This window comes from Amblyraja radiata, chromosome 26 (assembly GCF_010909765.2).
Source record: "Amblyraja radiata isolate CabotCenter1 chromosome 26, sAmbRad1.1.pri, whole genome shotgun sequence".
In the NCBI taxonomy this organism is placed as follows: Eukaryota; Metazoa; Chordata; class Chondrichthyes; order Rajiformes; family Rajidae; genus Amblyraja; species Amblyraja radiata.
In genome coordinates, this window is record NC_045981.1 from 17456344 (window position 1) to 17477747 (window position 21404).

At 42.4% G+C, this 21404-nt stretch overlaps 2 protein-coding genes across 2 annotated transcripts in view; both read left to right on the forward strand.

Moving 5' to 3' along the window:
- Positions 1-10744, forward strand: part of ccdc40 (coiled-coil domain containing 40) — a 62356-nt gene extending 51612 nt beyond the window's left edge. Inside the window, exons 21-22 of the mRNA XM_033044344.1 lie at positions 6545-6703; positions 10273-10744. Of these exons, the coding sequence (XP_032900235.1) occupies positions 6545-6703; positions 10273-10515 (402 nt within the window). The 3' untranslated portion in view covers positions 10516-10744. The remainder of the gene's footprint in view (positions 1-6544; positions 6704-10272) is intronic.
- A 9536-nt stretch (positions 10745-20280) lies between these two features.
- The window catches only part of tbc1d16 (TBC1 domain family member 16), a 109804-nt gene continuing 108680 nt past the window's right edge, over positions 20281-21404 (forward strand). The window contains exon 1 of the mRNA XM_033044349.1: positions 20281-20749. The gene's annotated coding sequence lies outside the window, so the exon portion shown is untranslated. The remainder of the gene's footprint in view (positions 20750-21404) is intronic.

Sequence of the window (21404 nt, forward strand, 5' to 3'; positions counted from 1 at the left end):
AATAATCAGATGGGTGAGAGAGAAAGGAGAGAAGGAGCAAAAGGGACGAGAGAGAGAGAGAGAGTCAGTCAAGTAAGGAAAGAATAAATGAGAATTAGAGAAAGAGTACAGGGGAGGGTAGGAGGCAATGTACAGAGGAAGGAGGAGACATAACAAAGGCCAAAACTCTCCACAACTGAATTCAGCTATTTTGATTGAGAGCCAGCTCAGTTATTTCACTGCCTACTAAATATGGGCTTGAATAGTACTAGCCACTTTTTTATCTTTGCTGTTCCATACTCTTCTATCTCTACCTGTTTTTTCTCATCCTCCCTGCCAAATCCAATGTACTTTATTTCCAGATAATTATAAACTTAGAAAGTTTAGAGAGAAACAACATGGAAACAGGCCCTTTGGCTAACAAAGGCCATGCTGACCGTCGATTACCCATTCATACTAGTTCTATGTTATCCCACATTCTCATCCACTCCCTACACACAAGGGGTAATTCATAGAGGTCAATTAACCGACATACCCGCACATCTTTGGTATGTGGGAGGAAAGTGAAGCTCCCAGAGGAAACCCACAGTGTCACAGGGAGAATGTGCATACTCCACACGGACGGTGCCTGAGGTCAGGATCAAACCCGGGTCTCTGGCACTGTGGGACAATAGCTCTATAAGCTGCGCCACTGTGCTGCCCACTATTAATGTTCTATTATTGTTTGAAAATGTGGATTAAGTTAAAATTAAGTTTTGATATTTTTATTGTTCAGTGCCCTCTACTAATAATGCATTTTGAAAGAATTAGGACAGATCTAAAAAATGTGCCATTATAAAATCATAATTACTTGAAATTGCAACATTAGAGGAACTAATTTGGCCTGTTGTTTCAACACTGGTACCTGTTCTGAAACTATCAAATCTAATCCCAAGATTCTTAGTGTACAAAATTCTGTATTTAACATTTTCAAGCATTTAACTACATTTTAAGTTATGTTATGGTACTAGCCATTGAATATTCTTGCAATAAAGATTCCTTGATTTGAGAAAAGCAAAACTCCTGGGAAATGGCTAGACTATGCCACAAGGTTGTACCACACCTATGATCGTACCATAAACAGGATTTCATTGTATCAGTTGAGAGTTGCATGTCAATTTGGCTGGATCCTTAAATCTCATTATACCAGTCTCACATTGTACAAGTTGGTTTCTGAAGAGGTGTCTTCAGCTCAGGCTGCAGGGAGTATTTGTAAGTTTGCATATGAAATAAATATAAGATGAGTTTGCACCCTACCGACTGAATTGACCTACATAGTGAAAAATCTTTGCTTATTTTCTTGGTTAATTCTGTGGTTCACAGAGGATATTTAAACTGAGGCCCATTTTAATTAATTACTAGACTATGTGGGACCCGTTGGGTCCCAACATCACACGGGAGGGCTGGTCCCCCAATGCAATATTCCACCTCTCCACCAATTCCAATATTGGTGGCCAGTGGGGGGGCGCTTTCTGGGGCGCTTTCTGGAACGCTAGTATGGGTGTTGTGCGCTGAAGGGACTGGTTTCCAGAGAGCTAGTATGGACATTGTGGGCCGAATGGATTCTTGGGCTGGCGGCTCAGTCATTCAAGCCTGTTGTGCTGGCAGCTCACTCACTCACGGCTGGTGGGCTCACAGTTGACTCACGGCTATTCCTTGAAATTCCATTTCAAGCAGGGTGCAAGGCCACTAAAGACAGCGAGTCGTGACCTCTCCCTCCCCCTTCTTGCAGAGACTGAGCCACGCCCACACTTCTGGGTTTTATAGTCCCTCCCCCCTCACGGGGCGTGGCCTTCATGGCGTGATTGACAGGAGAGAGAACCTCAACATTTTTTAAACACTAATAACTCATATTTTTCATCGATGGGAAAAATCTTCGGAGCGGAGGGGGACTGAGTAAGATAGCCAAAAATCACAGCCGCAAGTGGCAGCGTTTTTACTAAAATCAATATAAAACGCAAACAGGAAGTGGTCAAGACTTTTAATTATATTGAAGGCAATGCAGCTCTAATTAGGCAAGGCAGCTCTAATAAAGCAAGGCAGCTCGCTTTAGCACTTTCAAAACCAAAGGCAAGGCAGCTCGCTTTAGCACTTACAAAACCAAAGGGAAGGCAGCTCGCTTTAGCACTTTCAAAACCAAAGGCAAGGCAGCTCGCTTTAGCACTTACTAAACCAAAGGCAAGGCAGCTCGCATTAGCACTTTCAAAACCAAAGGCATGGCAGCTCGCTTTAGCACTTTCAAAACCAAAGGCAAGGCAGCTCACTTTAGCACTTACAAAACCAAAGGCAAGGCAGCTCGCGTTAGCACTTACAAAACCAAAGCCAAGGCAGATCGCTTTAGCACTTTAAAAACCAAAGGCAAGGCAGCTCGCTTTTGCACTTTCAAAACCAAAGGCAACACTGCTCACTTTAGCACTTTTAAAACCAAAGCACACTTTTGTATTTTCAAACCACATTAAGCGCACTGACAGGTCAGTAAAACCACTCACAGTTTAGTAGACATGTGTTCAGTGTTATTCACAGCTCAGACTGAGAATTGCAACCTCTCGCTCCCCTATCTTGCAGAGAATTGAAGCACCTCCACACTTCCGGGTTTTATAGTCCCTCCAGAAGGGGCATGGCCTACAGGGGAGAGCATCTCGACATTTTTTAAACACTAATTACTATTTTATTTTTCATCGATGGGAAAAATCCTCAGCATCTGATGAGCGGAGGGGGACTCTGAGTAAGATGGCCAAAAATCACAGCCTTACATGGTAACGTTTTCTAAAATCAATATAAAGCTCAAACAGGAAGTGGTCAAGCTTAAACTTTTAATTATATAGAAGGCAAGGCAGCTCTAATTGGGCAAGGCAGCTCTAATTGGGCAAGTCAGCTCTAATTGGGCAAGGCAGCTCTAATTGGGCAAGACATCTTGCTTTAGCACTTTCAAAACCAAAGGCAACACAGCTTGCTTTAGCACTTTCAAAACCAAAGCAGGGCTCGAAATTAACGGTTGCCCGGGTGCCAATGGCGACCTAAAGTCCCGCCGGGCAACCTAAAAGCCTGCCATTTTGCCCGGTTTGGCAAGCACACAGGACACCTATCGTTCAACTCTGAGCAGGCCCCCCTCTCTATCTCTCTCTCTGTCGCTCTCCGTCTCCGCCCGCCATCCATATCCGTGTCCGGGCCGCCGGGTCTCCGCTCTCCACCCGCTCCTCATCCTCCGGCACGGCCGGCCCCCTTACACATGCGCACTGCCACGGCCTGCACATCCTCCCTCTGCACATGCGCACAACCACAGCCAGCACATCATCAGCCGCCCTGCACATGCGCACTGCCACGGCAACTGGCCAGCGCCGGGCACTTTCTCCCTCCCTTTGCATTGTGGGAGATCTGGCCGCCATTGCTGTCCGGTGGCTGCTTCACCGCGACCGCTGAAAACCAGCGCAGAATCACTCCTTGGACCTGGAGTAACTCCCTGGGGTAACTCTTGCTTCTTGGTTTCCTGGTCCTCCAAAAATATTCCAAATGGAATTTAAACTGGAATGGACCTTCCACCACCAATCTCCAAACTCTGAAAAATAATAGCCTATTGCACATTATCAGTTTATTTATTGTGTATATATATGGTCTATGGTATATAGACACACTGAACTTTTATCTCCTGTTCTGTATTATGCGTACATATTCTGTTGTGCTGAGGCAAGCAAGAATTTCATTGTCCTATCTGGGACACATGACAATAAAACTCTCTTGACTCTTGACTTGGACTTGAGCAAAAAAAGGATTCTTGGGGGAGGAAAGAGCTACCCTAAGTTTAGTTGCGTCTGGTTGGGTAACTATGGTTGGGTGAAGACTATGCCATGCTTTAATTGTGCGGGGGAACTCCATGGAGCAGCCAGCATCTCTGGATAGAAGAAATTGGGTGACATTTCATGTAGAGACCCTTCTTTAAACTCCCTCTGGTTTTTGTGTTTTTAGTTTAATTTAAAGATACAGCATGGAAACAGACCCTTCTGCCCACCGAGTCCACACTGATCACCCGTACATTAGTTTTATCCCACACATTTGCGACATAAGTCAAGAGTCAAGAGTGTTTTATTCTCTCGCTTCCCAGTTAGAACAATGAAATCCTTACTTGCAGCAGCTCAACAGAATATGTAAACATAGTACTCTGTAAACAATGTTATAAACAAGAAAACAAAACAGTGTATATTTATATATGAAAATATAACTATATATGTGTGTGTTTGTGTGTGTGTGTATAATATAAATACCCACACACACACATACTTTTCCTCCTGAGATTAATAAAGGTCTATTGTATAGTATCGTGTGTGTAGGAAGGAACTGCAGAAGCTGGTTTAAACTGAAGATAGACACAAAAAGCTGGAATAACTCAACAGGTCGGACAGAATCTCTGGACAAAAGGAAAATACTACGTTTTGGGTTGGGTCTGAAAAAGGTTCCTGCACACCTTTGCAATGTGGAAGGAAACAAGAGCACCCGGAGAAAACCCATGCAATCAAAGGGAAAAGGAGCAAACTCCATACACACAGCACCCATATTCAGGATCAATTCCAGGTCTCTGGCACTTTTAGGCAGCAACTTTATGGCCAATGTACTGCCCCTTAGTCTTGAACTGAAATAAAACATACAGTAGCTGCAAAGGGGGACAGAGCGTCACTTAAAGATTTAAGACTGAAAATGGATAGTTTCTTATTTTAGAAACCAAAGTTATCACCGTATAATTTTTTGTGTGTTGGAAAAAAATATATAGTGGCACAGCTGGTAGACTTGCTGCCTCACACGCCAGAGATCTGTGTTCGATCCTGTCCTCGGGCACCGTCTGTGTTGAATTTACACATTCTCCCTGCAAGTGTGTGGGTTTCCTCCCACATCCCAAAGATGCATTGGCTATGTAGGTTAACTTGTATCTAAAATTGCCCCTAATGTGTAGGGAGTGGGTGAGGAAAGTGGGATAACATAACTTGTGTGAATCGTAGACATAAATGCTGGAGAAACTCTATGGAGTGAAGGAAATAGGTGACGTTTTGGGTCGAGACCCTAATTCAGACTGATGTGAGGGTGGGGGCGGAAGGGGGGGGGGAGAAGAAAGGAAGGGGTGGAGACAGTGGGCTGAGGGAGAGTTGGGAAGGGGAGAAGAAAGCAGGGACTACCTGAAATTGGAGAAGTCAATGTTCATACCGCTGGGGTGTAAACTGCCCAAGTGAAATATGAGGTGCTGCTCCTCCAATTTACGGTGGGCCTTACTCTGGCCATGGAGGAGGCCCAGGACAGAAAGGTCGGATTCGGAATGGGAGGGGGAGTTGAAGTACTGAGTCGCCGGGAGATCAGGTTGGTTATTGCAAACTGAGTGGAGGTGTTGGTCTCACCAAGGTTGATCATACGCTGAATAATCCAACCACATATTTGTTTGGAAGTGGAAAGAAATAATAGAAATTGCATTCATTGCAACGGGTAAAAAGAGTTGAGATACTGTATTATAATTTTGCTGCATGTCATTGTGGTATATATCATGTCTTGATTGGTGAATATGTTTAGTTTGTGACTTTATTTGAAGCAGAAATAATATGTGAATGCTTCATTGAGCATAATTCTAACTGGTAACTACGCACTTCGTCCGAACACAATATCGCACGCTTCATGCAAGCTGTCTTAAATGACCACCTAAACTGTTATTTGGCAACCTAAAAAGCTATCAAGGTTGCCCGACTGACAACTGAGAAAAAAATGTAAGTGAGAGCCCTGCAAAGGCAACATAGCTTTAGCACTTTCAAACTGAAACACACTTTTGCATTTTCAAACCACATTAAGGGCACTGACATGCCAATAAAACCACTCATAGTTTAGTAGACATGTGTTCAGTGTTATTCAAAGCTCAGACTGAGAAATGCGACCTCTCGCTCCCCCCATCTTGCAGAGAACTGAGGCACCTCCACACTTCCGGGTTTTATAGTCCCTCCGGAAGGGGCGTGGCTTTCAGGAGAGAGAATCTCAACATTTTTTAAACACTAATAACTCTTTTATTTTTCATCGATGGGAAAAATCCTCTTGTCCTGCGCAGCGGAGTGGAACTCTGAGTAAGATGGCAAAAAAAGTGGCAGCGTTTTTTCTAAAATCAATATACAGAACAACAGGAAGTGGTCAAGATCAGACTTTTAGTAATATAGATATCAGTCTTCATGCAGATGCATACTGTGGATAGGGTTTATGTTACTGAGACTGACCAGAGATTGCCAATAATGATGAAATAGCTTAAGAATTCAATGGAGTAAACATTTTAACAGATCGTTATTGTGCTAAATTGGCATTCTGTAACAGGTTGAAACTGCTAGACCATGCTTCTTCAGTGAGGAAATTTCATGGCCTTTGGTTAGAAAGCAAATCACCTTTTCTATCTTGCTATTGTAGATAAGTTAAACAATCTACCAATATATTTCAGTTTCCTTAATTTAACTAATTAATTACATAATCTAGATTATTAAATAGTGTTATCGATGTAATTGTCCTATTTTCATAGAATATTGAAGAGTTTGACAAAACTATTCAAGAGTTGAGGAAATCGCAGGGAACTTTGTATGCGAAATTGGGTGGAAAACAGTGTGAGATTCAAGAAAATAAATCTTCAATCGATCTTCTTGATGCAAGCATTGAATCTCTACAAGAAAAGAAAGGAGCGGTAAGAATAATTTCTGGAAGACAAACAGCATAATTGATTTGAAGAAACTTAGCTGACATTAAAATAACTAATTTTGAAATTATTAAGATTTTACATGATAATTATATGCAATTAAGCTAATCATATGGCATTAGATTATTTTTTACAAAAGCAAACAGCTGGAGGAATTCACCGTGTCCTATTTCCCTCGAGAGAAATGGACAGACGACATTTCGGGCCTGGACCCTCTTTCATCCATTTCTTTCGCCAGATGATGCCTGTCCCACTGAGTCCCTCCAGCAGTTCATTTTTTGTTCCAGACTCCAGCATCTGCAGCCTTTTGTATGAGCATTAGTTTAATGTTATTTCATGGCAGAGAATAATTGCTGTTCATTTTGAAAATTTGATTTTCCGCCTGTTGTGGGATATCCTTTGATGTGGGATATCCTTTGAATGCAGTCAAATCTGAGTTGATTTACAATGAAAGTTGAGCAATCACAGTAAGGTTAGAAGTACACAATGAGTAGGGATTTCATGGAGGTGGTAGAGTAAAATAATTCCAATTTGCAAACTAAAATTTGGACAAAATCAATATAAAAAAGGCCCTACAAGATGATAAGCTTTTATGCAAATCATGAACACGGCTTTTAAAAAAAGACGTTCAATTTTCTCTCCAGCTTACATTTAAGACCTTGGGAGCATCACTTCAGAATATATTGTCCAAGATCCAAATGTCTTTAATAGCTCCATGATGTTCCTGGCATCATAATGTCAGAAGTGGGAATGTTTGCTGATGACTGAATAATATTAATTTTCATTCACAGCTGCTCAGAAAGAGTGGCAGAACCGATCGAACAGCATGCAGAATTACGATAATCCGATAGGGCCTCCAAAATCATCTACTTCTGTTGCCAAGAAGAACATTATTACATGCAATCTGCTCTAAGTCATTTACTATCCCTACTTGGAAATATATCACTGGTCTATTAACGTTTAGTCTAAATCATGGAACTTAATGCACAACAATTTTATGGATATCTTCTCAAGAAGAGCTGCAGCAGTCTAGAAAACATGGCTCAGCAACACCTTCTCTGAGCAGTTGAGAGTAAACAATAATTGCTGATCTCCCAGCAATGCACATGTCCCATGAAAGTAAACAAAATTATATAGAATTGCCATGGTTGCTAGTTGTTTGCTGGCAGTTTGGGCAATCTTGTTAATTGTTGGGAATATCACAGATTGTAGGAAGTCCTCAGGTCAGAAAAGGTCTCTGTCTTGAGAACTCTTTGTAACCTAAGTTGTTTGAAGGATGGAAATTAACAAAATACATTTGGGAGAGGATCACAGTTGTGACAGGAAAACAAGCAGAGGTCTTGTGCAGGTCTTACTGACTCAGTGAATGAGCGAGTCTGCACAGCATTCTCTGCTCCAGATTGTGGGGAAAGAAGGTTTGCAGCAATTCCCTGTTCCCAGCCGGCAGTGGTCCGGCAGCAGCTGGCAAATCCATCCCACTGATCCCCCAAATACTCGCTCGTATGTGAGGGGTGTCCATAAGTCAGGCATAAGTCGGTGAGACCAAGCGCAGGCTTGGCGATCGCTTCGCCCAACACCTCCGCGCAGTCCGCATTAACCAACCTGATCTCCCGGTGGCTCAGCACTTCAACTCCCACTCCCATTCCGAATCCGACCTTTCTGCCCTGGGCCTCCTCCATGGCCAGAGTGAGTCCCATCGCAAATTAGAGGAGCAGCACCTCATATTTCGCTTGGGTAGTTTACACCCCAGCGGTATGAACATTGACTTCTCCAATTTCAGGTAGTCCTTGCTTTCTCCCTCCTTCCCCTCCTCTTCCCAGCTCTCACAGCCCACTGTCTCCACCTCTTCCTTCCTTCTTCCCGCCGCCCCCCCCACCCCCACATCAGTCTGAAGAAGGGTCGCGACCCTAAACGTCACCTATTCCTTCGCTCCATAGATGCTGCCTCACCCGCTGAGTTTCTCCAGCATTTTTGTCAACCTTTGATTTTTCCAGCATCTGCAGTTCTTTCTTAAACATAAATCAGGTATTTATAACCTGGAGAAGACCTGTATATTGTAATCGATCTATATATCCATTGCCACTGGATTGCTGATTAAACAATTGGAGCTAAAATCAGTATTCTTATCTTGGATCCATATTATTATGATTTTTTTTGTACACCAGTCATTGGTCTAAATTACATAGACATTTTAGTGCATAATAATACTCAGTTTTGTGCATGTCTTCATGCATTTTTGTAATTTCCGGTTGAAGACTTCCACTGAGAAAGTGAACTAGGCATAAACCAACCATATTCGATGTTGGTCTATTGTGTGTGAATGCAACTAACAAAAGGGAGATGCCCCCTTTATTCCTTCAGAAAACGGTGGAATACTGCATTTCCACAAATACAATCACTTTACCCTTACTGTTATCACACGTTTCTATGTCAATACATTATTAGACTAATTTTAGAAAACTTATCTCATCCTGGCCTAACTTCTACAGCTGTGCAGTCCATTTAAATAATTGCTATTTTTCTTCAAGGGTTGCTGAGGACAACTGTAATACCTTACTCCCTTTTGGTTATGAAAGCTGACTCAGCACAGACAGAAATAAAATCTGAATCTCAGTACTGCACAAATTGATGCAATTGTAGATCGAATTACAAAGTGTGCAATGATTTTGTAATTTAGAAACATTATTCTTTGTTTCCTTTTATTACATTTTGATTATTTACTTAAAGCCAGAAAATGGTACCGTGGAAATAATCTCTGCACTATGTATAGTTCATGGTGCAAACTAGAAAATGAGAGGTGAAAATTAATGGGAGTCCAAACAACAAAATGGTTCCAGAAACTGAACTGCAACTACTCTAAGCTAACACTGAAGTTTTTTGGTCATCAAGTATTAGCACATACTGCCAACTGGCACATACCTCGGTACACATGGCAATAAACTAAATTAAACTAAACCACAGTGCGGGAGTTCATCTGAGGGATGCACTGAAGCTTTGTGCAGGCACACAAAGGCTTTGGAGGGAAGGACCACTTCCTTGGGTACTGCTGCCGCTGATGTCTGAGGGGCTGGGCCTTGTGTAACAGCCTCTAAAACACTTCATGGATCTATTGTTTAAGGAGGAAATGTGAATGGTGTTGACAATTGTAAGAACATTTATTGAATTTGATTGTACAATTAATATAGTGAAAGAGGTTTATGAAATTGTATTGATGGTATGTATATTTTGAATAAAGTGTATTTTGAAATATTGAACAAAATCAACCCAGATGTAAATGAGAGTGCAAATATTTTTCCATGCTTTGATGTTTTAACTTTTTGGCTTTTTCCCACTGCCAGAGAAGCAAGCCATTTTCTATCTGCCTTTTAAAGTCTTCATTGGAGATCTGGAAAAACTAACAAACAAATATCATTCTGTCACTTTATGATCCAGTATAATGCATCAAGGCAAAACTTTAGCAGGCTATTGAAAATGAATTGATGACTAGGAATAATAAAAATACAAAGTAAATAAAACCATGCACAAAATCAAACATATTTCTATATCTTGTTGTCTAGAATCTCAACACGATAGTGACTTTTCAGACTCGCCTCAAACACCTCCAGGCTGTGAAAGAAGGAAAGTACGTAAAACAGTGCAGATCTGAAGAAGCACTGAGAAGCGAACTACAGAAACAAGTGAAACGAATCCACACCATCGACACTATCGTTGACCGTGTCAAGGAGGAGTGGCCCCAATACCAGGGAGTGCTTCGTAAAGTGACTCTTGTATTAGTTACACGAGGCACATTACAGGAATGACTTTCATAAAGAGATACTCAGAAATTATAGCAAACTAGATGGTGGAAAGAACTAATGTAATAAACAATCAAAATTTGATAATTCAGTACCCCATTATATGTCAATTACTAAGGCCAAATGGGGGCTTGTTGACAGTGTTTCTGAAGAAATATCTGAAATAATTTTCTTGTGAAAGTGCAAATGTATGCTGGTGTGAATTCATATTTTCAAATAAAAACATTTAATTTAATGATGATTTAATCATTTTAAATAATTTAATCAGTCAAATTAAAAAGCATTTAATGTTTGAGTACAAACTGATATAGACATAGAACCACAGGAGGGATCGTAATCTGGAATTTAATCAATTGCGAAGTGTTTACGAAATACACACAAAAAAGGAGACGGGGTGGGAAGATAGCACTACATATGATTCAAAATATAAGTAGACAAATAGGAAAAATGTATGAATGTGCTGTGAAAGAAATATTTGATTTCTTTAGAGGTTCAAAGAATTGCATTCATTGATTGATTATTTTAGTATTAAAAAGTACAAGTTAATGTGCTATATTTAATTTAGTAAATTGTGTATCAAAAGTTGTTGATCATTCTCTGTTAAACAGTTGGCTCAAAATTGAACAAAAATAAACTAGTTGAGCAGACATGAATAATAATTATAATTGACCAAGAGAAAGCTGCTAAAAGTATTCTCAGGAATATTGAGAGAAAAAAAGGTGAGTAATAAAGCCAAATAATCCTTTTTATAAATAAAAACATTTTCACAAACTGCTCTGGAATGCCAAATAAATACAGTTAAGCATTAGCGTCAAAGTGTCTACAAGAGGAAACAAAAAAATAATTGAATTTCATTTCAAATCACAATATTAGATGGGGATAACCATCTTTTTTTTTAAAGTGTTCTGTTTTGAATAGCATGAAATAAGCATTTTGTCCACGTGTGCATTACATAAAGATGGCATACACCACTGTTGCCTTGTGTTTCAACTTCGTAGGCCCTCCCCAGTCAAGCCTGGGCGATGTCATATGGAGGACAGGCTGTTGCCCATGCAGCACGTCCCCCCTTTTCACGCGTTGATCGATCCGAAGGAACAGCAGGGCCGTTACAGTTTGGCACCAGCGCCGTCGCAGGAGCTGCCAGAGCGAGGTTGTAGATAACGATGAACTGCCTTAGGGGCTCCGACTCCAAACTACTAGCCACGTTTCTGAACCGACCATGATCTGTTTTTCTGTAAAGGATTAATTAGTGATTTATTTCTTGCTAAATTCCATGATGAAGCTGTTAACATTAGTATGCTCTCCCCAGCAGAGAAGCAATAGAGTTTCTTTAATCCTCATCTTTCACTCCACCAGCCTACAAATCCAGCACATAATTCTCAGCCATTTCTGCCACATCCAACGTGATCCCACCACTGATGGGTCTCAGTTTAAAACAACATTTTCCTCTACAGGTGCTGATTGACCCATTGAGTTCCTCCAACTGCTTTCCTTTTTTTTTGTTACAGATTCCAGCATCTGCCCTCTCTCCTGTCACATCTTCCCTTCCCCCCATCTTCACAATTCTGCAGTGACTATCTTGTGACCTGCAACTCTTCTAATTTGATCTTCTGCATTGAGTTCTGGCTGTTCTGATCTTCTGCATTGAGTTCTGGCTGCATTGAGTTCTGGATGTGTGTGGCATCCTCTAGACTAGGCATTCGCTTTGCAGAACTCCTGTACTCTGCATGTCATTTTAGCTGCCTTTCCATTCTCACTATAATCTGCCTATCTTTGGCTTTCTTCATTGCTGCGGATAGATCAAGATGAAATTGGAAGAGCAACATCTCATATTTCACTTGGGAATTTAAGTCCCAATGGTATTAACAGTGCATTTGCCAATTTCAGGTAATCCACTTCCCTAGTGTTCTCTTCCCACTCCATTGTCCACCTAGATTTCCTCTTGTTCACCTTTTCCATCCCATCTCCACTCCATCTGGTTCCATCTACCAATCACCCTCTCCCATTTAATTCCACTTATCACCTACCAGGTCTATTTACTGCTCTGCACTTAAAATCTATCCTGTTCCCTCTCAGCCTTAAGGTCATACGGAATAGGAGGATTAAGGCCATTCGGCTCATCGAGTCTACTCCGCCATTCAATCATGGCTGATCTATCTCTCCTAATCCCATTCTCCAGCCTTCTATAACTTCTGACATCTGTAATAATCAAGAATCTATCCATCTCTGCCTTAAAAATATCCACTGGCGGCCTCAGCCTTCTGTGGCAAAGAATTCCACAGATTCACCACCCTCTGACTAAATAAATTAATCCTCATCTCCTTAAAAGAACGTCTAGTCCTAGACTCTACCACTAGCGGAAACATCTTAATGCAGATCTCGACTTAACCTTTAAATTAAAAAGGTCAACTTAACCTTTTACATCCACAGATGCTGTATGGCCCATTGAGTTCTTCCTGCATTCAGATTTTTGCTCCAGATTCCAGCAGCTGCAGTTTATTTAATCTTAGTAATATTGGTTCCATTTTTTTGGCAAGGTGGAGTGCACTCCTGAGATTTTACTAGTTTTTATTCACTCACTGAGCCTTAGTGAGTGAACGACAATGGCTTAGAGGGTGGGTAAATAATTCATTATCTCAATGAGCATCCATGAATTTGTGTTTTTTAAATTTATTTTCTTCCATTTGTATGGATAATTAATTACTCACAAAAGGAAAAGAATGTCTACTTCCAGGAAAAGCCATTTTGGAAATTAGTCAATAAATGTATTTGAAACAAAATGAACATTTGTGTATATGTAGATTTATATAACAACAATGCAGCTGCACTTTAACTTGACCCTGATTAGAAATCCTGTGATAAACTGGTCTGCTATTTGTGGATAGAACAGAAAGAATAACATTCTTTGTGTCAAAGATTAAGCAAAGTAAATTTACAATCTCAAGCTTGCATGGAAAATTTAGATTAGAAGTTTTTTTCTTGTACCTTCAAGAGACAGTGGAAATAATAATATTGCTTTAAAAAAGAACAAATTTAGCCTGGTCAGAACAGCGTGTTTGGTTATTTTCTGTTTTCCGATAGGTACCATTATATCTATTAAAGTGGTTCTTTAAATATAATTATTCTTTGTGGGCCTGGTGGAAGAAAATGTTGAAAGAAATTAATTTATCTGCTTACTTTCTTGCAAGTTGTGTACGGCTAGAATGGCAGAACTTGTTTTGACATAACTTTGCAATCAATTATCTTATGATTTGTTGTTAATATCTGCAGGATATAACTAATCTTGTCTATTTCTCCTTCCCTATTTGTTCTGAATTTTTTCCCCTATATTCTATTCTCATAGGTAATATGTGGTTGTGAACCTGTGCTTGAAATTATAGCATGTTCTCTGTCATTTTGAATAAAATGTTTCAGGCTGCACTGAGTTTTAAACTTTTGGGACAAGCAAAAGAATGTTCAGGTTAAAGGAACTATGCTTGTGAAAAAGACTGGAGTATTGTTCCATCCGACATTTAAACTCAGTTGTGGCAAATTGGAAGTTGATGTTTTATTTTGCACACTTAAATAAAAAAGTAAGATTGGAAGTTATGGAACCCTGCCAAATCCTCACACAAAAAGGGCACAGAATATATTGTGAACTTGAAGGTTGGAATGCTGATTCTAGCCCAATGAGATCTTGATACAGTCTAAACAAAAAGTTTGGCTCTACCTTCGTGCTTCCCATGTGCACCATACACTCATCTGAGGTCTCCTGTGTCTGGCCATTGGTGATCTAAGATTTTAATTCCTGCAACATTGCTGGCCATGCCTTAAGTTCCAGCTCTGGAATTATTTCCCTAAACAGGTAATTTCTCCTCCATTAAGACACTTTTCCTTGTCGGAATTATCTGTCCTTTAAAAGGTCTGATGAAATTGTGTCATAGAATCAGATTTTTATTGATAATTGTTCCTGGGAAATGCCTAGTGTCATAATGGGAAAAGTGTTTGATGCAGTAAACACTATTCACTGGTTTAGTGGAAATATTACAGTTAATGCATTCAAATTTTCATTTTCAGTGCTGCAAGTCAATATATATCTACAATTTTTGATAATTGGAGGAACACAAGAACAGAAGAAAAATAAGTATGAGGGCTTTTTAGCCCCTCATGCCTATTCCAGAAATCAATGAGATAAAGGATGACCCTTTACTTGAGTACCACCTTCCTGCACTTTTCCCACATTCCTTGTGTCACTAAATATATAAGAAATTATTGATCTCTTTCTTGAGTATACTCATCAACTGAGACTTCTTAAAAGATTTGCTAACCCCTCGGTGAAACATGTGGATAATCCCATATATGGATGGTTTACCAAAAACAAATCTGACTGCTTCATCATAACCTATCGTCTTCATAGAAATTTCCCAGTGCAGCACAGAATGTATTCAAGATTCAAGAGAGTTTATTGTCATCTGTCCCTGATAGGACAATGAAATTCTTGCTTTGCTTCTGCACAACAGAACATAGTAGGCATGACTACAGAACAGATCAGTGTGTACATATACCATTATATAAATATATACACACATGAATAAATAAACTCTTAAAGTGCAAATAACAGATAATGGGCTCTTAATGTTCAGAGTTTTGTCCGAGCCAAGTTTAATAACCTGATGGCTGTGGGGAAGTAGCTATTCCTGAACCTGGTCGTTGCAGTCTTCAGGCTCCTGTATCTTCTACCTGAAGGTAGCGGGGAGATGAGTGTGTGGCCAAGATGGTGTGGGTCCTTGATGATGCTGCCAGCCTTTTTGAGGCAGCGACTGCGATAGATCCCCTCGATGGTAGGGAGGTCAGAGCCGATGATGGACTGGGCAGTGTTTACTACTTTTTGTAGTTTTTTGTAGTTTTTTCCTTTCCAAGGCACTCAAGTTGCCAAACCAAGCCACGATGCAACCGGTCAGCATGCTCTCTACTGTGCACCTGTAGAGGTTAGAGAGAGTCCTCCGTGACAAACCGACCCTCCGTAATCTTCTCAGGAAGTAGAGGCGCTGATGTGCTTTCTTGATAATTGCATCAGTGTTCTTGGACCAGGAAAGATCTTAATAGATGTGCACGCCCAGGAATTTGAAGCTCTTGACCCTTTCAACCATCGACCCGTTGATATAAACGGGACTGTGGGTCCCCATCCTACCCATTCCAAAGTCCACAATCAGTTCCTTGGTTTTGATGGTGTTGAGGGCCAGGTTATTGTGCTGGCACCATATGGACAGTCGCTCGATCTCTCTTCTATACTCTGACTCCTCCCCATCAGTGATACGTCCCACATACGTCCCAAATTCTTTTATTTGTTTTTAAATCGTTGAATGGGCTCGCCCCGCCTTACCTCTCTGAGCTGCTCCACCTATATGCTCCTGCCCGGTGCCTCAGGTCAGCTGATCAGCTGCTCCTTGAGGTACCAAGGTCTAAGCGGAAGCTCAGAGGGGATAGAGCCTTTTCTGTTGCTGCTCCGGCACTCTGGAACACCTTGCCGCTGCACATCAGACAGGCCCCCTCACTGTCCATCTTCAAATCCTCCCTAAAAACACATTTTTATTCTTTGGCTTTCGACACTGGCTGAGGCATTGCTCCTGTTTTTAGTGCTTTTAATGTCTTTTAATTTTTAGTGTGTTTTTTATAGTCTACCGTTTTTTTTATGGTTTTTAATTGTTTGTAATAGCTTTTTGTTCATGAGTTCTCATGTACAGGACTTTGTGGCAACTGCAGTTGTTTAAAGTGCTTTATAAATAAAGTTATTATTATTATACAACAGTGGTGTCGTCAGCATGATGATGGAGTTCGCACTATGACCGGCTATGCAGTAATGAGTATAGAATGAGTACAGCAGGGGGCTGAGCACGCAGCCTTGAGGTGCTCCCGTGCTGATTGTTATCAAGGCTGACACATTTCCACCAGTACGAACAGACTGGTCTGTGAATGAGGAAGTCGAGGATCCGATTGCAGAGGGATGCGCAGAGACCCAGTTCTGTGAGTTTGGTAACCAGCTTGAAGGGGATGATTGTGTTAAATGCCCAGCTGTAATAAATGAATAACAGCCTGACATATGAGTTGTTGTTGTCCAAGTGGTCCAGAGCTGAGTGGAGGGCCAGCGAGATCGCATCCGCCGTTGATCTGTTGTGGCGGTAAGCGAACTGCAGTGGCTCCAGGTTTTTGTCGAGGTAGGAGTTGATTTGCACCTTGATCAACCTCTCAAAGCACTTCATCACCACAGGCGTTAGTGCCACTGGTCGATAGTCATAGACGCACGTCACCTTACTCTTCTTGGGCACTGGTATAATTGATGCCCTTTTAAAGCAGGTGGGGACCTCAGACCTCAGAAGTGAGAGGTTGAAAATGTCCGTAAAAACTCCAGCCAGTTGGGCCGCACTGGTTTTTAGAACACGACCAGGCATACCACACCGGATATGTTGAAATATCATGGATATCAATTAAGTTGAGATATTTTGAGGCACGGAGTCCCAGCGGTAGAGTTGCTGCCTTATAGCGCTTGCAGCGCCAGAGACGCGGGTTTGATTCCGACTACTGGTGCTGTCTGGAGGGAGTTTGAACGTTCTCCCCGTGGCCGTATAGGTTTTCTCCGAGATCTTCGGTTTTCTCCCACACTCCAAATACGTATAGGTTTTGTAGCTTAATTGGCTTGTGTTTGTATAGTTGGTAAATTGTCCCTAGTGTGTATGATAGTGTTAATATATGGGGATCGTCGCGAATTCGGTGGGCTGAAGGGCCTGTTTCCTCGCTGTATCTCAAACTAATATTAAACTAATCTCATTGATGGCCATAAAGGTCGTAACACGCTATTTTAGAGAACAGCTGTGGAGCTATTTGCAATATCCTGACCATTATTTAATCCTTCGATTATGGCGGGTCGGCACCACGGAGGTGTGAAGTGGGGGTGTGGACAGCGATGAGGCTTCGGCGGCAGTGAAGCGGCAGCAGCGGTGAAGCCTTGCGCCGATGGGGTCTCGGCGGTAGTGAAGCCTCGTGAAGGCGGTGATGCCTCGCGGGTCGACCGATGGTTGATGAGAGCATGGGGATGGGGGGGGGACCACTGTGAGGGGGGGTGAGGGGAAGAACAATGGCAGACCCGGCTTGGGGGGACCGCCGTGTGGTAGGTGGGGGGAGAACAATGGACAATTGGGGAGGATGGGAGAACAAAGGACAATGGGGACCCAGCGTGGGAGAACAGCTGGGGGGGGGGGGGGGGGGGGGGGGGGTAGAGAAAAGAATGAGCCAACGTGCTTTGTAACTTTGTCAACGCCGTAAGTGGCTGCTATTTGTATACATTGGGTATGCAGGCAAAGAATTTCACTGTGCCTAGTCACATGCAAAGATAATAGAGGCTCCTCTAGTATCTTTGGTCACATGTGACAATAAAGTAATCTATTCCATGCAATGATTGGCAGGTTCCCTGTGAGTGTTGGGGAATAGAGGGACCTTTGTGTACAAATCTAAAGATCCCTGAAGGTAGCAACACACATCAGTAAGGTGATATGAAGGTTGCAACTTTGCAAAACTTTAGTCAGGCCATAGTTGGAGTATAATATGAAGTTCTATTTACCGTACTACATGATTGAGGGTGCAGAGGATATTCATCAGGATGGTGTCTGGGAATGGAGCATTTCAGTTATGAAGCAAGAATGAATTGGCTGGGCTTTATTGCCTTGCCGCAGGGGAGGCTGAGGGGGATCCTGATAGATTATTTGGGACATAGATAATGTCGGCAGATGGGAACTTCTCCCTGCAGTAGAGGTATCTAAAATTATAGGTCAATAATTATATGTCGGAACAAATCTGAGGTAGCAATTTTTAACCCAAAGTTGTTTGGGATCTTTTTCTGGGATCTTGCTATGGACTAATTCAGTACCACATTCTCCATAGCACAGCATAGATTCACTATCCTTTAGGAAAAGATACAGTATGTCGTCATATTTGTGTGGTTTACTGAAAAACCAGCCTGACTTCAGAGAGTTGTGGATGTAGCCCAGTCCATCACTCAGAAAGTTTCCCCACCATTGACTCCAACACACTTCATGCTGCCTCGGAAAAGTAGCCAACATTGTCAAAGACTTGTCGCACCCCGCACCCATTCTTTCTTCTCCCTGCTCCTGCCGAGCAGAAAAGACAGTAGCTTGAAAGTGCGCACCACCAGACTCCAGAACAGATTCTTCCCCTCCATTATCAGGTTTCGGAACGGTCCTTCCATTAGCCAGGGGACTGTCCGATTCACCTCTATCTCATTGTAGACATTGGACTTTGGCTCTGGAACTGTTGTGCTACAATGCTGAGAACTATTTTCTTTACCTTTACCTATATCTTTACCTTTACTCTACCTTACCTATATCTTTATCTTTACTTTTACTCTACCTATGAACAGACGTAGAAACAAGGAACTGCAGATGCTCGTTTACAAAAGAAGATATGAAGTGCTGGTGTAACTTCGTGGGTCTGGCATCGTCTCTGGAAAACTTGGATAGGTGAGGTTCAGGTCGGGATCTTTCATCAGACAGAATTTAAAAGTCTGAAGAAGGGTTCGGGCGCTGAAACATCACCTGTCCATATTCTCCAGAGGTGCTGCCTGACACGCTGAGTTACTCCAGCACTTTGTGTCACACTTGAGTTTGATTGTTTTTGTATACAGTAGCATCTGATCTGATTGAAGAGCATGCAAAACAAAGCTTTTCACTGCTGCTTGGTGGAGGTGACAATAATAATAGACCTAAAACTCCTGATGTCGCTTAATCTGTCTGATCTGAAACAAGGACAAGGCAACATTTTGCTGAAAACCTTCGCTCAGTCCGCCTTGACTTATGCGTTCTCCCGGTTGCCAAACACTTTAACTCCCCTTCCCATTCCCATACTGACCTTTCTGTCCTAGGCCTCCTCCACTGTCAGACTGATGCCAAACGCAAATTGGAGAAATAGCACCTCATATTTCGCTTGGGCAGCTTGCAACCCAGAGGTATGAATATTGAAGATAGACATCAAATGTTGGAGTAACTCAGCGGGACGGGCAGCATCTCTGGATAGAAGGAATGGGTGACGTTTCGTTTCGAGACCCTTCTTCAGACTGAATATTGATTTCTCTAACTTCAAGTAATCCTTGCATCCCCTCTCTCTCCGTCACTCCCCAACCCCAGTGGTCATGTTAGATTCACTGTCGCCCTGCTGAGTTTCATTGTTTGTATCATTCATTATCGCCTACTCCAGAGCCAACAACGGACCATTGTGGGCTCCACCTTTCCTTGATCAGCGTTGCTAACTTTGATCTGTCTTTTTGCATATCTTTCATTGATTGTTTTCACATCTCTCGGTTCCCTCTCCCCTGACTCTCAGTCTGAGGAAGGGTCTCGACCCGAAACGTCACCTCTCCATGTACTCCGGAGATGCTGCCTGACCGGCTGAGTTCCCCCAGCATTTTTGTGTCTGTCTTCTGTCTCCACGCTCCGCCATGTCCCTCGTTGCTAAGATACGCAGACAACAAGCATCGACCGCCGCCTCGGTCACGTGGGGGGTGGGATGGTGCCACTACCCGGGTCGAGGGGTGGTGAGATCGGGGACACCAGCGGTAGGAGGACGGGGACGGTGACTGGACCCCGGGCTGCAGAATGCAAGGTGGAAATATTATAATTCCAGTGAGTTGGGCGGCGTGCAGAGGGAGGCCGCTCTGTAATTCAATCACCGTCGGCGTGTGATGGTTGGGACCCCCCTACCGCCGCGGTGGCGGCGCCTGGAGCCGCAGGCTGAAGGTTGTCCCAGGCGCCGGCCCCTCGTCGTGGCCTTGCTCCTTCCCCGGAGACAACCCAGCTCCGCTCCCCGCACTGCTCCTCCGAGGCTATTGTAATGCATTTGCTTCAAACATGCACCGTGGCTGTCGCTGCGGCTTCCAACTGAGGCACGGATCTCGGGAGACAGCACCCCGACCCAAACGCTGAGCGGGCACCTGCTCTCTGGCTCTGACTCAGGCCTCTATTATTCGATCTTTTAGCGGTTTCAGTTCTCATGGATTTCGACCAGGCAACTGCCTCCGGCAAACAATGAACCGGAACTTGTTCCTGTTCTACCAGTGCTTCTCCATGGTTCAACGTGTCCCAGTATAGCAGGAAAAGGTTGGAGAGCAGCAGAGTATTGAACGCATCAGTCCCCAATTTAGTTTCGCAGGGTATGCCGAATCAGTGGGGCAGAAATCTCACTGGGCTTTAAGAGGGTAAGAACTTTTATTTCATGCAATAACTTGCTCACGTCATTTTTGGTGTTTAAAGTCCTTCCCAACTGAAATTTGCACAGAAAGGTGGATATTTAGGGCATTAATCACCTCAAACAATGTCAATCACCTCAAACAGTATTGGCCAATGGGCTGGCAGACTGTAAATCCTGTTTTTGAAGTTATTGGGGGAAATATCCGGGTTTTTTTTAAAGAAAAAGAGGAAACGGTTTTGGAAGTACTGACCACTACTGGGTATACTTCCCTCATGCTTTCAGCTATCACCATATTGCCTCTAATTGTTGTTTGATCATTGTCTGAAGAAAGGAATCCTGATGTTATTTGAGTTTTTTGTTGAGTTATTTAAGGCCAGAGTGGTTCGGTTTGTGTATGTGTCAGTGTACACTATTTGTGAAATAGGATTAGTTTGGCACAAGACGGTGGCATTTTCCAGGAGTTGTGTGAGACAGAACTTGAGTTTATGGTACAAAATCATTGCTTGCATTGAAATTTGGTCTGAAAGTAAATGATCATGATAATTAATTGGATTTGGAGCATGAAGTCAGCGTGGGTGACAAATGGAACACTGAGGTGAGTATTTGTAGAGTTTCATTTAAAGATCAATAACATTAAGATACCTAGGGAGACAAGATCCAAA